Source organism: Marmota flaviventris, chromosome 2, assembly GCF_047511675.1.
Source record: "Marmota flaviventris isolate mMarFla1 chromosome 2, mMarFla1.hap1, whole genome shotgun sequence".
In the NCBI taxonomy this organism is placed as follows: domain Eukaryota; kingdom Metazoa; phylum Chordata; class Mammalia; order Rodentia; family Sciuridae; genus Marmota; species Marmota flaviventris.
In genome coordinates this window covers 71,330,450-71,347,904 of record NC_092499.1, presented here as the reverse complement: position 1 = coordinate 71,347,904, position 17,455 = coordinate 71,330,450, and the positions used below count along the sequence as shown (strand labels likewise).

At 42.5% G+C, this 17,455-nt stretch overlaps 1 protein-coding gene across 1 annotated transcript in view; it reads left to right on the top strand.

Annotated features, from left to right (window-relative positions):
• Positions 1-17,455, top strand: part of Prkch (protein kinase C eta) — a 218,807-nt gene that overhangs the window by 136,660 nt on the left and 64,692 nt on the right. Inside the window, exon 10 of the mRNA XM_027929460.2 lies at positions 13,491-13,645. Within this exon, the coding sequence (XP_027785261.2) occupies positions 13,491-13,645 (155 nt within the window). The remainder of the gene's footprint in view (positions 1-13,490; positions 13,646-17,455) is intronic.

Below are 17,455 nucleotides of genomic sequence, written 5' to 3'. Positions count from 1 at the left end.
CACCCTTATTTTTAGGTAGGATGAGGTGAATTTGAGACATTGTGTTGGGACCAGAGGGGTATGGGAGTGCTTGGCAGTATCTCTGGGTGGTGTTGGGTTCTATATTGCCCAGGTGTTGGGGGAGGGGGCTCACAGAGAGAGGCATAATGGGAAGAGCAGTCACTTGATCACTCTTGCTATTTGCATGATTTTCCCCTTCCCTCTGGGTAGGCTGGTCTATTTTACCAGCAGCCTCTGCACCAGGCTGCAAAGACACCGTCCACCTCCCCTGCCTACCTCGCTATTGACTGTGTGCTATAAAGACCAACTCTGCTCCTCCTTGCCAAGGTTCCTTTCCCTGCCTTCTGTTGTAACCTAGTCCCTTGGCTCAGTCTTCCCAGCAGACCCTCCATTTCCTCCCTTTGTGGTCACCCAGGGAGTTTCTGTTTCCCTTCTGTGGGAAGCTCCCAACTTTCAGTGTGTTGGTCTAGCAAAAGAGCCTGCTGTATTTCGAACTCACTCCTGCTTGCTTCTGGTCTGTCATAGTTTACTGCTTAGGTGGAACTCTTCCTAGAGTCTCTTAATCCTCATGGTATATGACATTTTAAACATAAAATGATCTATAATTCCCAATAGAAGCAAAAGAAGAGAGTTCTTTCAGCCAAACTGTCCCTTTATCTCATGCATGTTTTTCCATTTCTTTTTCCATATCTTGGAACACCCAAATTGGCTCTGGCTACTTTCCTGTTCAACTTTCCCCTGGCCTCCTCCACCCCCAGGGAGCACAGAGCCACAGTCTCCTTGGTGCTTTCTGAGGTGACAGGAATTGGGAACCAGCCCAAGCCCACCATGAACCTCGACCTTCTTCACTAACGTGTCTTCCCATGGCAAAAGTCAGCTCAAACTGAGTTAGACAAGAGCAGGAAAACTAAGGAACAAAAAAGGCACAGTGGACCTAGAAGTGGCTTTAAGTTTCTCTTCCAGAAGCCTGTAGACTCTAGGGCCTGCTGGTTCACTTTGTCCCTCCTTACTTGGGCTTTAGATCTATAGAAAGTTCCATGCCACATTGCACAGAACTTTACCCCCACCACATTGACCCTCATCAGTAGGTCAGATAGTTTTAGTAAACTAGAGGTGTGGGAATTTTCATCCTTTGTGGTTAAAAAAAAAAAAAAATTAAAGACTCACTGGTTTGTATAATGCAATGCCATTTGTCAGTTACTAACATGTGGGCTGGATAATTCTTTCTTGTAGGGATTATCCTGTTCATTTCAGGATTTTACTTATTTGTTTGTTTGTTTATTTGTTTATGCAGTGGTAGGGATGGAACCCAGAGCCTCACACTTGCAAACACTATAACCACGGAGCTGTACTCCAGCCCCACTGTAGACTGTTTAGGAGCTCCCTTGACCTCATCTCTGGAGATGCCAGATGTGCCTCCCCAGTTGTGACAACCAGTGTCATCAGACATTGCCAAAGGTTCCATGGGGTAAGGGGAAGAATCTCCCCTGACTAAAAACTGTAGCCTTATATCACTGTCAATTGATCTGTCCTCAATGTAAGAGATCAAGTAGGCTAGCATATGTATGTATTTTATTTACAGATATCAAAATGAAATTTTGTATCAAATCTTTGTAAAAATATAAACATTATCACTGTTTTTTCTGAGTTTGTAGAAAGGCAGAGTTCCTGTTAGGGGCTCCTGAGAGCTGTCAGTGGCTGCAGGGATGGGGCCTCTGAGCTGGAGGAGAGGGTAGTGGAATTGTGCAGGGTCTGTTCAGTGTGAGCCAGGGCTAGCCTGCTAAACTTCTCTGCAGAGCAGCCTGCTGTGCGATAAGACAGAGCTGTCAGAGCCTGGGGCATCAGGGAGCCAAAGATTAGCTCACTGAGCATGTGTTTAAAATGGGTTATGTTAAAAAGCCAGCCATGGAAATATGCCGCTTCTCTTGTTTTGGCGTTTAATCATTACACTTTCACTTTACCAACAAGGCATTGCATCAGTGGCATTTTATGAAAACCATCCTTTCACCCTGAAACACCTAGTTTTTCTTCCTGTGTGTGCTGCACATGGCTGGATTTTCAAAACAGAAATAATCAGAGCTTAAAGAAACATTTACCAACCAGTATGGAAGTTATGCTCATAACATGAGTGTACTTTATGAGAGAGCAAACCGGCTGTTTTCTTTCTTTTGTTTTCTATGTATGGAAATGCCATTTCAACTTAAAATAGAAATGCCTTAAGTGCTATCTTCAAAACTCAGTGGCCTCTAAATATTAAAGATAGACCTTCATAATCACAGGCGTTGGCTGTTTCTGTTTTGAATGGTAATATTGAAGTAATCTTGCATTATTAAATTCAGTAAATTCATTATTAAATTCAGTAAATGATGTCCCCCTATAATGAAGAACAAAACGTGGATTTCCTCTTTAGTTGCCTACCATTAAAGGTCACATTATGACACCATATGATAGAGAGAAAAAAGCCATAATTTATTCTTGGGGAGGTTGGATGGATTTCCCAGAAGAGGTGCTATCCAAGCTACATTTTGAGGATGTATAGGGATATACACAGTCACAAAGTAGAAGACAACTTCCCACATAGGTAACAGCAGTGCAGAGTCAAAGAGGCTTAAAATTGCACGATATGCCTGGGAAACAGCAGAATTTTAAGAGATGAAATACAGGTATGATGAAGAAACGAGGTCATAATGTCCTTTTCTAAGGATTCAATCATGGAGGTGAAAGATCTCAAGTCAGGGAGCCACAGAATATTGCACTTTAGAAGGCTATTTCTGGTTGCCCTCTGCAGAGGGACAAGGTAGCAGATCTGAAAAGAAGGCTGAACCAGGGGCCTGTCAATCCCAAGGCAGTGATCATGGGAATGGAGTCAAGGAAACACAAAGGAGGTGGACTTGACAGGACTTTTTAGGAGGAATGTCCAGGAGTCCGGCCAGTCGGGAGTCTATAATGAGTTCAGGGAAATCTAGGGGAAAGATTCTTATTTGTCAGAAACACAGTTCAGATGGGGGGCAGCGGCAGTTAGGTTTTTGAATCATCAGTGTCTTCTTGGTATAGCAGCAACTGTAATGGGAAAGGTTTTAGTATTTTTCGAGGGAGAAGAGAGCTGAAGAAGCAGTTCTGAGAAAGAGTCCAGAAGTGTGAGATATCAGAAAGGAATCAGAAGTATGTGGTTTCTTAGGAGGAAAAAGCGAGAACCAAGAAGAAGCCAGTTCACCAAAGGGCTCAGAGCACTGGATCTGGCATGAGATCATTGGTGTTGCCATCTTAGTATCTGCTCTCATCTTGGGTCTGCAGTGCCCATCTGAACTCCAGTTAACTCATTGCAGTGTCCTTACAAAGTCTCTGTACCTCTACTGCAAGGCCTGTGTCTTTCTTTCTCAATGGACAGTGCAAGATTATTCTTTAGCCCACCTTGCAAAAATGGTTTGGGAAGGGATTATGGGTGAATCATTTGTTTGAACAGATCTCTTTTCCCAAACATAGGGCCAGAGAAGAGTTTGTGTGGCTTCAATGAATGAATCAAACTCCAAATAGCCTGTGGAATGTGTATTCCAGATGGAAATGTCAATAAGTATATCACCACCAGAGAGCAGAGAAGGAAGGAGTAGATTGTCAGTGGATTCCCAAGCACCATTGCTAGACAGATATGGAATATTGTGGCTAGATTGTTTTCTAAGTGGGTAAAATGTCTAATCAGACTACTAACCAGAATCTCCTACCACAGATAAAAGTATGGATCCATAGATCAGAGGGAGAGATGAAATCTTGGCTTTTAAAAAAGTTTGTAAAGTTTAGACACCTCTGCCATGAAAAGTGATCCCAGTAAATGAAATCATATTTTTACTCTATTCTGTACCCACATACCAACAAAGTCTGTAAATATCTTCAATGGACCTGCTCTGATTTTATGCTAAGCCAAAGTTTTTATGGAGAGAATTGCACTATGTGAAATAATGACTTAAAGAATTCTATTTTGCATGCTTTTGCGAAGTGACTAAAATCTTTTTTTAAAAAGTGAATAATTACCTAAGAGATCTTGGTGAATCTAAGTTTTAGTGTAGTTCAAATGGGGACATTTTCAATTAGAAAGCACTGGTTACATGCGCTTCTCAACAATTAGGGGGTGCTCCAAAGGCTAGTGATGTCTAAATGATTAATTAGCCAATCAAAATTAAAATACCATGTCTAGTAAGTAATCATCTGCCCTCAGAAATGGCTGCTTTACCAGGGCAATAAAAGTGATCTTTATGGTGGTGTAGAAACTGTGCTATTAATACCATGTCCTCTAATTTCCATTAACTTAATTAGCAGTCCAGCTAATTATAGGACTTCATAGAAATGGCATGAAAATTGTATGCAACTATTAAAATTGTGGTCTCTATAATTGATTATATCAGGGGTTGTTATGTAATAGTAAGTGAAAAGAGAAGGATGTTTTTCATTTTCTTTCTTTAAACATGCTGTGGAGTGCTAAGTGTAATTAAGACTTAGGGGGAAATTAAATCTAGTTAAAATTACCTTGTAAGTTTCTTATCCGCCCTCAACTATCCAGTTCTTTGGAAGCTAAAGGCCATACCTACTTTGTTTCTCTTTGCATTTAGGCTTCTATCTCTGATTGTCAGGATTATGGGCGGCTTATTTTCATTGTCCTTATTTTTTCCCCTTAATTTTACTTTGTAATTACATTAAACTATGGATGGGCATGTAATCACTTTAATAAATGAAAAAACCGAAACCTAATAAAGGAAAATGAAGTGGCATCAGCAGACCTGATTCCCTTAGTTAACTCTTCCACAAACTGTTTCAACAGTGGGTAAGGAACTTCACTTCTTTGTATTTTAATTACATAAAAGGATTGGGTAAAAGGAATCTTGGCAGTTTGTTTCAGTTTTTCTAAAGTTCTAGTTTAAATTTGATAAGCAATCAAAAATAACCTCCTGCTGTGTTAGTTTTCTAAGCATTTATGGACCCATACCACAACCCAGACCTGGTGCTTGGTGTTCTCAAAGATGTATACCACTCAGCGTCTGAGCTCTGCCTGAAAGGCTTCAGGTCTCCCATGGAAAACAAGACCAAGTGCATAGAGCCAGCCCAGTCTAGCTCAGGGATAACTGGGCAAGCTGTGTGTGGACCAGAGACATCAAAGGAGGCACCTGCCAGAGAGGACTGTGCTCAGACTTTGCCATGTCCCTGATCATATGTTTATTGCTTATTTAGGCTTTAAAGAATATCTGGCCTGGATATTTCTTAGTGTTACAGCCTGCTAGTTCATTTCCCACTCTTGAACACATGCCACTAAGTCTTGTCAGGTTTTGTTTTGGGTCCAGATTACCAGGAAAAACACTTGGTCTTTGAAAAGAGATGTTCTTTTCCTCCAGGTTTGAAATGCAAGGCTTATTATACTGGAGACCTATCTCACCTTCCCAAAGACTAGTGTCTGTGCTCAAACAGGATGTATCTTGCCCATGGGCTTGACAGAGAAGTTGCTAGGTGATCAGATTCACTTCTGACATCTTCTGGGCTGTGCAAAATGATAAGTCAAAAAAAAAAAAAAAGAAGAAGAAGAAGAAAAGAAAAAAAAATGAAGTCGTTTGGCTCCCGTTCCTTGTTTCTTCCTTGAAGCCTCTTAATCGTGCTTAATGTGGTTAACTTCAAGTGATTTCCAGTTCAGACGTGGTGCAATCGATTTCCTCACAAGGGTGCTTTTCCACTGTGACCTCTTTGACGTCAGTTACTGTTTCCTGTTGACTTGAACTCCCCATTCACCCTGTAGATGACTTTGTCAGAGAAAAATAATAAAGCAATAGCTCTTAGGAGAAATTCGACACAATGCTATTACTGTAGATTTCCTTCTCCTTGCCCGCAGCTGTCAGTAGCTCTCTACAGCTTTGGATACTGTGGAGAGGATGTTATTCAGATAAAAATATTCCACAGCTACTTTAGAACTTGGGTAAAGTAGTATAGATGTGACTCTCAGATTAACATTGCCTTGCAGCAATAACTAAATTATTCATAACTATGTGGTTTTTTTTTTTATTCTTTGAATTATTTCCAAAGGTGAGCTCTATCCCCACTACAATCCTGAGTATCTTGACTGTTTTTTACTGCCTTGGTTTCCAAAAGGACACATTATCAAATGAAAGTTGCATCTGTAGCCGGGTGTGGTGGCAACACGCCTGTATCCCAGTGGCTCAGGAGGCTGAGGCAGGAGGATAGTGAGTTCAAAGCCAGCCTCAGTAACAGCAAGGTGCTAAGCAACTCAGTGAAACCCTGTCTCTAAATAAAATACAAAATAAGGCTTGGGATGTGGTTCAGTGGTCTAGTGCCCCTGAGTTCATCCCCTGGACCAAAAAAAACAAAAAAGAAAGAAAGAAAGTTACACCTATAAGTCATGAGGACTGTAGATTCTTGGTTTAAACAGAAAAATCTCGCTCACCTAGAATACGTGAGGTACTGGGTTCAAACCTTAGCAACACATAAAAATGAAATAAAGATATTATGTTTACCTACAACTAAAAAATAAATATTAAAAAAAGAATGAATCAACTTTATAGAAAGGGAGAATAGCTACTGTAAAAAGTCTCACAATAATATGTTGCAGCCCACAGGGGAGCACATTTGCTTTGCAATAATACTAATATTATTAAAAAGTCTATAAAGTAGAGAATATGAGTTATCATTCAGTATTAGAACTGAATTGGAACTGAAACTGTGGTTAATGTGTATTGGTTATCAAACCTAGTTTTGTAACCCCTTGCTAATAAGCAGGCACTTCCCAGAAAGGAAAGTCCTTATCAGGTCATGGCCTTACTATATGGCATCATGCAATGCCCCTGTGCCCCAGCTGCCTGGCTATGAGTCCATCCATCTCTGTGAACCCTTTTAGCTTCCTGTCCCTGCACAAGAGGAGCTATTATAACTGCTGATGGCTGCCATTTCATTCCCGTTTATCTCTGTGTGTATCTAAGTATGCACCTCTGAAAGTCTGAGAGGTCCATAAGGAGGCATGGTCTCCACATCCACCTCTCACAGAAGATCACTGCCAAGGGGCTGCAGCTCCAGCCAGAGTACCATCCTACACTTAGTGCAACTGGGGAACAGCCATGGTGCCAGAAACTGTAGTGGATGTGGCGATGATGATGAAGATAATAATAATAGTAGTTGCTAACATGTTTTGAGCAGTTACTGTGCACCAGGCAAGTATGAAACTCTTAGCTTAATGCATTTTGTCCTTATATGCCTGTGAGTTCAATCATCTTACTCTCCTTGTTTTGCAGATTTGAGTTTTGAGAGAGATGAAATAGGTGCAGCAAGAGCTGTGTGTACCTCCTAAAATTGTAGCTCCAGAGCCCAGGTGCCCTCACTGTACTGTGCTCCTCTTGGTGGCTTAGCAGGGACTTTGGCACAAGACACAAGGTCTTCTCATAGATATAGCTGTAGTTCTACCCATAGCTTCTATTTGTTGGGATTCTTTTCCAGGCCTAGCACTGTGCAAGGCTCTTTGCTTCTGGTTAATCCTTACATGATCTCTGTTGTAACAGCGGTTATTATCCTAGATTTACAAATAAAGAAACCTTTCACCCCTTAAAAATTGGTTAAAATCTTCCTGATAGCAAGAGAAAATTTATCCCAGGCTATGCAAAAAATGTAGAACTAAAAATAAAGATTTGGATGGACAAAAGGTATCTCATGGAACCCAAGGGCAAAAACTGGCCAGGAGTGTCAGAGAAAGAGGAACCGAGGTCATTTGCTTCTTAGATCACTCACCCTCCCTGATCTCTTGTTTTTGTCTCACTCTGTTTCTACTTCATTCTTCCCTCCCATCCATTCATCCATCCACCTACCCACCCACCCGTCTATCTGACTTTTCATACACCTGTCTATCTGCCTGTCAATCATCCATCCATCCACCCATCCACCCATCCATCCATCCATCCAGGCCCTCACCACTCTGTTACACAAGGCATTTCATATGTTCATACCACAAAGGCAATCTTAGCTCCTTGAGTCACATTTTGTCATTTCTCATACACAGCCCAGACTAAATTAAAACCTCTTTTTCCCAGTTTAAATTTCCTGGGAAATAGATTCTGGGAGGCCCAGCTTGGTCCAATTAGTAGTGTACAGGAAGCTCAGAATTTACCCATAAAACCAGGATGGGGCAGTGCTCTAGAAAGGAATCACCATGCACTGAGTAGATACCTCCCAAGGTGTCTGCCACAGTTGCCTTACAGGATTTTGACTGGTCCATGTTCACACTACAATCACCCTCCTTAGAGAGTGTCATCTTGTCACTAGTACCATCTGGGCATAGCACGTCCATTAACCCAGAGGTTTGATCTCTAATTTTTCTTCCTTTAGTTGTTACAACTTCTAAGAAGAATCCATAAAGAGGAGCTTTAAGGAATGCCCACTAGTGATAGCCACTGTTAGTTCAGGGGATATTTTTATCCCTTTTGGCCTGGAGAAGTAGCAGCTCTGGATGGAGACCCAGGGCAGAGAGTTGGCCCAGGCTGCAGTGGGTTAATGGGACCAGGGCAGATGATGACAGGAATTCTGTTATTACCATATACTGGCTTGTTGACCTCTGTGCTTGTAACTCACACCCAGGCGGGGAGACAAAGGGATTTCTGAGTTGTTTTATTCCCCCAGGTTTTCATCATCCCGTGTTAATGACTTGCATTTGTGGTTGGTTGAATCAGAGAGGAAAGAGAGGAGCAAGGGATAGACAAAGGGCTTGGCCACTTTGGCTTTAGGACTGAGGTGAAACCAGCCTCCCGGACCTTAGGTTTCCTACCACACAGGTCAGGGCAAATTTACCTTAGAGCAGCCAAAACCTCAAGTGAGGCTGTGAAGATGTTTAAGCTCAGTTTCTAGGAAACTTGGACTTTAGAAAACCCAAAATGGCTATGTACATAGGTTTAAATTCAGAAAGAGCCACCTTTGCCATCTCCGCTTAGGGTGGGATTTGGAAAGTTCACCCTGCCCCAAAAGTGACTCATGGCAGCCTTAATCTAGCATACAGTACCTCCCTAATGCAGGATTCCCCAAAAATGCTTCATCTAGTTGCTTCACAATTGAATTGGTAAAGCATGATTTAGCATTTGGCAAGTAATTGGTGATACTAGTTCTTAAATAGCGTAGATGGCAAGTGGAGTTATGGGCAAAAGGTTATCTTCTCCCTCCTTCCAAAACTTCAAATGTAGGTGTCTGCTTTGTAAAGAGCATCCACTAAATGTGAAAGGTTTCCTATAGGTCAGTGGAGTTAATGACAAAGGAGTAAAATTTTGCAGGAGTGATGCTTTTTGTGTGTGTGTGTGTGTGTGTGTGGCTGATGTTGTTTTATTACATGCGGCATGTTCCAACGCTTACTGGAGTCTTTTACAAGCCAAATCCCATAGCTGCCACCTGTTTTACCCCAGGCACTGGCCTTAAAATTCTAATGCAGACCAGTAGGTGAGTGATCATGTTTATTAATAGAGCTGAAGTCCTGCAGTTCTCAGTTGTGGGTGACCTGGGATGGGGTCAAATAAAACACCCCTAAGTAGCCTTTTCTTCTTCAAATGCTTGAGGATGAAAATAGCAGTACAGTGACAGTGAGGCCTCACACTGGGCCACCTCAGCACCTGACAGCTGGTCTTCCTATGCAGTCCCTGCACTCTGCCTCAGACCTTAGCTCCGATAATCCGTGTCTTTCTGCACCTTCTCCTTCAGTCCCCACTCTGGCCCGATTTGTGTATCCTCATCTTCAAACTTAGGGAATCAGCTCTTCTCAGCAGCTTCTTCCAAATCCCACCCTAGCCTCTAGTCTGCTCAGATGTTCTGCTCAGTGACCTCAGGATGCCCTCTGACCCCGCCATGCAGGGTAATGCATGCTGGGTAATGCATTTTGTCCCTATGTCTGTGAGCAGGGGTGGGCTCTCCCCTGTTTTAGGATACTTGGATCCTACTGAGGGCCTGGCAGAATGTGTGTGCCCAGTAAGCAATTATTCTTGCCAGGAAACTTAAAGGAAGTATAATTGGCCTCTAAAAACTGCAATAGGTACTATGAAGCCTATGTACAAGAAAGAACTTAGACCTCCTCCCGGGACTCTTGGGACCCAAACCAGAGCCAACGACTCTCATTTTGGATACCGTTCCAACGTGCCTGATGGCCTGGTTACTTCAGGCACCAGAAAGGCATGGGAAAGGGTGATCCCAAGTGCCCCTTAATAATGGACAGCAGGATGTGAAAGTCCTTCTTTCTGCAGCCACTTTCTGATTCGTGCTTCCTAATTAACTGCTAAGACAGCTTTTAAGCCATATTTTCCTAATAGCTTCGATCTTTCAGATCAGAATAAGGAAACCATGGAGGAAGCACATGTGATCCTTGCTTCTGATGATAAGAGTAATAAACTCAGCAGAGAAACCTTGAGAGGAACTGAAAAGTATGAAGAAATAAATATCACCCCAGATCCCACAACCCAAAGCTGACATCTTTTACTTTATGGGTTTTATTTTTGGTTCTTTCCATGCATATCTGCATCTTTGGCTTTAACTGAAGTCAGTCTGCACACTCATATTTATAATATTTTTTTAAAACTGAAAATATCTTCATTAGAGCCACCAGCAGTAGCACCATCAGCTTCCATTCATTGCACACTTGCTAGGAGGCAGTGAGGACATGCTTAATAAAATTTTATTTCAACTGATGACCCCTCACTCACCTCCCCTACCTAGTGATAAGTGGATCTTATTTTCTGAGCACTGGATATTTTTGTCATTTTTCTCATTCTCTGCAATAATAATATTCAAGAAATTGCTGCCAAATCTTTCCCCGCTCTGCAGCAGACTTTTTAAAATAGGGTAAACGGAAATGCAGGTAAATTAAGAGTTTCCTTGCAGCAAAAATCGTGTTGCTAGTTGATAGGCATATTTTTGTTTTTCTTCCTTGTGACATTACTTGAGGTCTTTGGGAGGATAGATCATTCCTTTTTCATTAAATCCTTATTGCATCTTGGGGCTTGTTTGTTTTCCTTTCCTGCCTGCTTCAAGGGTTGATTGTTGCCCCAGGGCTGTGAATTGTACCTTCTGTTCTAGGTGGTGCCAGACAGGAGGTTAGAAACGAGATTGAATGAAAAGACACAGAATGATGGAACTGTATTTTTGCAGTTCTGAAACTTATGACCCCTTCTTGCCTTGTTGGGTGGCAGGGAGAGGGCACAGAGTTATGAGTGTTATCTGAGAATCTGCCTCCAGGGCTATGGTGGATCTGAGATGGAAGAGAATGAGCCAGACCAGAGGGCAGCATTTTCTCCCCCAGAGTTTTACCCAGAGTCTGACTTTTAAGACTTTAGACGTAAAAAAGATTGTGTGTGTGTGTGTGTGTGTGTGTGTGTGTCACGCCCACGCAGCATGCAGAAGTGTGTGCATTTGTGTACTATAAGTGGGTAAAATTTCTTTTGGAATGCGCTTATCTTTTTGATGCCTACTGCCTTAGAAATCTTTGCCAAGGATGCAAACTGTGGCAGCCTAAGTGTGGCCATTCACCTACTGACCCAGTTGCAGTAATCAGATGTTCAGAGGAAGTGGAGGCTGTGTGGCTGCCAATCACATCCATGACAAAGGTGAACAGGCTAGTTAACAAAAATGTATAAGGCTGACCTACTTGTCCAAGGATGCTTTGGAGTGACTTTTCCACCTTATTCTTTATCAGGTGCCCTGCAGCTGCCCTTCCAAATGAATACCATGGTAGCTTAAAAACTTCCTGTGCAAATAAATGGAGCTGTGGGAGGTGTCTCCAGCATGTGCTTATCCTCCCCACACCCATCACTAACCTGTTCCTTGCACCTGAGTCCTTCCCACAGAGGAAATACAGGACAGCCATTGCTCATCAGAACCTGTCCCACCCAGTTCTGCCTGTCCCCTTGTGGGTCACACTCAAATGAGGGCCTCCAGCTTAGTCAGACAGCTCCCTAGATTTATATTGTTTCCCATTTGGCTTATGTTGGCCAATCTGAAGAGTTGTGTTGGTGGCCTTTGGTTTGGGGGAATCTTGCCATTCCCACTTCACTTTTAAATCTGTACTTGTTATTAGTAGAGATAGATATATTTAATAAACACAGAGGATTTTTTTTCCTTCTAATTAAGGTATTACTTAAAATAGGGACGAGGAGGTCACAGGTCACACTGCCTTCTGATAGGGATCTGCTTGATTACGCAGTGACACAATGAGAGGTGAGCAGGAGCACGCACATCTCCCTGCCCATTGTTCAGCTGGGAATGTGTGGAAACCTGCTCTGCAAAGTTGGTGGCACTCAGAACCCCAAATAAAGAGGGGTTTGGCATAAACACAGCCTTTGGTAAAATACAGATTTCACACACAGCGACCTTCTACATCCTACCCCCTAAAAAGGGTGTCCCAGTCCGTGAATGGATGGCACTCAACCCTGCTGATTTTGGCTCACGGGTCACTTGCTTAGAACCTCCCCTAACCTCACTCACGTGACCAGATGTCACTGCTTTCTCTGCTTTCCTTTTTTTCTTCCTTTACCAGAATGTCTAGATTTGCCTTTTTTGTATAACTTTCTTTTTTTTAATACCGTGAATTTCTTGCACCAGGCTTTCTATGGGTAGAACAATATGTGCTTTATGTCTATGCTTGTCTCTCTCTGTTGGGTCCCCAGTGCTTCATTCAGCACTAGTTCACTAGGAACTTCACAGATGCTCATGATAGAGGGAGGAGGGAAGAAACCTGTTGATCTTAGAGGCCCTTGAATCAAAACCTTTTACCCGGTACATCTCACAGCCACTCTTTAATTGAGATATACACATCTCTTTTGATAGGCAGTCTAACTTTGCCCAGCACCTGTTATACTGCTTACCTTGTACCTTGGAACTGCACAGCTAACTTTTCAAGAGTCTGTTTCACTGGGGTGGGGTGGGGGGGTGAGAGTCCCTGCAGTAGGGATGGCCCCCTGTTCATTTTACCCTTCACTTCTGATTCCTGATCTTCCTACGGACTGAAGGGACTTTCTAAGTGTAGGCTCCTCAGAGACCATAATTAGACCTCTGCTTGGCTGATTTATCTAAAGGGTTTTCCCTTTTCTATGTTCTCTGCCCACTTATGAGGACCAAAGTGCCTGTTGGATGTCCTTTACTTTCTGTGGTTAACCTGCCATGGTCAGATGAAGGCATTTGCCTTTCAATTTACATCACTCTGTTCCCTTATGTGGTCTTTAAGGTGCACAGCCACAGCCAGAACCAAGGGCTCCTGATGCCTTCTCTACTTGTTACTGATGGAAATTCAGTGTTGTGCAGAATGACCTGAAGGGGGTCCAGCCGTCACTCCTCCCCTGAGGGATGCGACCACCCCACCCAACCTCTGCTCCCTGACAGCTGTCTGGAGGGTCAATGAGTACCTCCCTTGACAGTCTCTCTTCCCCTTGCCACACCCGTAGACAACATGATTGAACTCTAGGCTAATTGCTTCACCTCCTGTTTTAACCCAGGACCGTCTGTTTTTCGTGATGGAGTTTGTGAATGGCGGAGACTTGATGTTCCACATTCAGAAGTCCCGGCGTTTTGATGAGGCACGGGCTCGTTTCTATGCTGCGGAGATCATTTCTGCGCTCATGTTCCTACATGAAAAGGGAATCATCTATCGGTGAGTTTGAGTCGTTGGTTCCCCCTCTCCTGGTTCATTCTCTACCCCATATCCCTGCTTGATTCATCCCTCTATTTCTCAAGATAATCAAGCGAAGTCTTTTTGGAATCAAATTCACCAAAGGTCCAAGTGTTCATTCAAATAAATGAGTAACATAGTGAAGGACCCTGCCTCCAAACTCAAACTTGGCCCCATTCAATATTCACAAAATGGCCCAGAGAGGCTCAGAAGAGGTTATTCATGAATTGGTTTAGTGGGGGTTTGCTAAGATCCTGTTACAGCCCAGGCAGGTAAGGTGCTGAACACATATTGTCTCTCTGTCTCTTTTTTCATTTGAATATCTGAAGTGAACTGGTTAACATGGATCCATTCTATTTCAAGAATGCATGAACTGCAGGGCATGGTGGTGTACTCCTGTAATCCCAGCAGCTTATGAGGCTGTGGCAGGAAGATTGCAAGTTCAAAGCCAGCCTCAGTAACTTAGTGAGACCCTGTTTCAAAATAAAAAATAAAAAACAGGTTTGCTCAGTGGTTAAGTGCTCCTGGGTTCAATTACCGGTACCCCCACCACCAAAAAAAAATGCATAAACTGGACACTGTGGCTAATGTTACTTTAAGTTGCTATAACAACAATCGTAGTCAAAAGGAGTGGATTTGCCAGTCAGTGGCCAAGAGGTGACCTGCTGATGAGCAGTGTCCTATGTGATGATATTTATTACTTGCAGCCCCCTCCCAAATAGGATTAGATTCCATTTCATAACACACAATCTTTTAATCACAATATCCCATAATTTGAATGGGCTCAAAATCTGGTTGAAGTTTTTGGAACTTAATGGACTTCAAAATGAAAGTTTAGTCAAAGAGACGATGGGGAGGGTGAGAAATGTAATAGTATTAGACACTTTTTATTCAAATTTCCTTTTTTTTCTGTTGTTGATATCTTCCTACTCTTTAAGTCACATTGTGACTAAGTTGCCACATATACTTTTTTTTCTTCTTGAGATACAAGTGTTGCTTCCGTTGACAAAAATTTTCTTTCATACTTCATATATGCTGAAATGAAGACTTTCCTGATTGAAATTTCCTATTTATTAGCCTTGCTACACATTGTTCCCTTTGTGAGCTCACAGAAGTATTGGCAGCATTAGAAAGTATAAAGAGAGCTTTAAAAACCACGAATATCCTCAAATGCCCTGGGAGTCAAAATAGGAAGAGACTAAGCAGTAAGACTAGTAAACATGCCAAAGAAAAGTGGGAAAGCAAAGCAGGTATAACAGGTCCTGTGGGATGCAGGGCGCTCAGCCCTTCAGATGTGGCCCCTTTATCACAGACCACAGACTCTGAAATGGAAAGGGGCGTGGAGCCAGGGTCCAGGCTGGAAAGCAACAGTGGCAGGGGGGGGGTGTCTGCAGAAGGTCATAAGTGGCCTATGCCCATTCTAAAGTCATGAGGTGGCCATGGTGGCTTTAGGCAGCTTGTGTTTTAAGTTTTATTTACTAGGCTGTGGTGCGTCCCTGGTGGCTCCTGTGGAATTTTACCTGTCTCCATGTGATTTGTGGAAGTTGCTGATGTGATCACCTGGTGGAAGGAGTCAAAAGTCCTTCCTTCGGGATGGTCTCATACCCAGGGCAGTGAGTTCTGCTTTCGTTCATCTCTCCCTGGCTTGTCCATCTATCTCTGCTCTATTTACACCAAAGAGCGCCTCTCCACATTGGATTTTTAAGAATGATGACTTCCCTACCCAACAGGGACTTCTCTTATAAATCAAAATAATAACATGATCAACAAAAGCTCCACTGGACACTCGTCACCATTACCAATACTTTACCACTGTATCTCCCACAATGCTCCCAACAATATTATTATATAACAACATCACTCACTTTGTTTAGATGAATAATTGAGTCTTAGGAAGGCTTAATTAATAATTAGGCAATGAACTGGTAGTGAAACCAGAATTTATAGCACATTTCTAACCATTGGGATACCTGGTCTCCTCAGGAATCACGTGGAGATTGAGGACACTACTAGACAGCTGGGTTTTGATTCCCCTTTTAGCTATAGGACAACTTTAATTCATGAAAATACTGCAGACTGGGGATAAACAGTATGGGGTAAACTCAAGTTTTCTTGGATACTCAGGGGCTTAAGGTAAGCTCTGTATTGTATTGCTGAAGGCCTCAAGATTTTTTTCCCATGTTGGACATCTCTACCTCTGTTTCATTTGTCTTGAAATACAGATCACGGACATTGTAACTGATGTAGTTTCTAGTGAAGCAGTATCAGCTTGCATCTTGAAGTTTTATTTCAATTCGTGGTACCTGTGGCTCAATTCTGAGAATTGATTTTAATTTACTTTTGGACTTGATTCCTATGTTCAGGCTTTAGCTAATATGACTGACTTTGAAGCGAGTGCATTTAATTAGGTTAGATTCGAATGCTATTTTTGTCCTATGGATTTATTTCACAGGATAATTTAATTCCATTCAGGCTGTTGGCTGGGAGCAGTGTCTTAAGGGTAAAGTCTTTGAAAGCCAAGTCCTTGGAATTCACACACAGTCAAGGGTACATTTGGGTCACAGAGGATACAAATTTGATACAGGTACCCAGTGAGAAACTTGGGAGCATCAGGCATCCTCACTTATCATGTGTGTCCCAAGACAGCCTTGATCAGAGCCAAAATGATCTCTCCAGAAGATGCCTCTGACCTACCCAAATAGAGTTGTTACGGGTTTGTTTTGAAGTTTTCTTCTGGGGAAAGAGGAAGTGTTTATTTTCCATCAAGTAACAAGATAGTACCAATTATAAATCATTGTCAAAAGGGACCTTGGAAGGTAGCACCTTAGGCTCCTCCTGACATGAATTTCCCTTTTGGTTGACTTCACCTGTGAGGGTGGGTCACAGGCCAGTCCCACTTATGTACTTGTCAGCTTGTGCTCCAATCCTGACTCTTGGATGTATTACCTTGTATTTTATGGAGATACACAGGAGATGGATCCCTCCATTTGCCTTTTGGTTGGAAAGTCTAGATCCTTCCACTGCCCAGAAACCAAGGAGAATTGGGCTAGAAAGCCAGCAGCCAGAGAGTCAGCTTTGTCCAGGGAAAATAGACTGCGCATTCCTGCATGCTGGGCTTCTTGGCAGACTGGGAGCCCAGACAGTGCTCACGAATAATTTCCTCATGGTACAGGCTTTTTTCCAGAGTCAAGCCCTAAAATAAAATTTAGGGGGACAAAGGGGCATCCAGCCCATTTTCAAGCATGACAGGCACCATTTTCAATCATGTTTCATAAACACTAATAAAGCAGAATTCTGCCACAGCTGACCAATTCATCTCCAGGCTCCTAAGCTGACCAGCACAAGTTTCATTTGCTATTTCTGACAGAGTGTGGAATGCATCTGAAAAATGTTGGGTGAGGAGGTTTATAGAGGGTGTAGTTTAAATTTTGTCTCTTATTTACCACATTATACTTAAACACACAGCACGTCTCCACACACACTTTCCAGGCATGAGTCTGACCACTTGGCAGGCCATGTGTGTGGTAACCAAGCTCCAGGCCACTTCTGTGGTATTTCACTGTCCCATTTTCCAGATGTGGAGAGGAAGCTTTTACCCCACAGAGGTCAGCTGCCAGACCTGACGCATCGTCTTCTATTCTGATGCTTATGTAGCATGCTAACTCTTTTAGAGAAAAATCACCATTGGTTTCTCTTCAAAGTGAGAGAAAAATCTTTACCTCATTTGACCTTTTTCTTTTTTATTTTTCTTTTCTTTTTTTTTTTTTTTTTGTAAATTTAGAATTTGGGAAG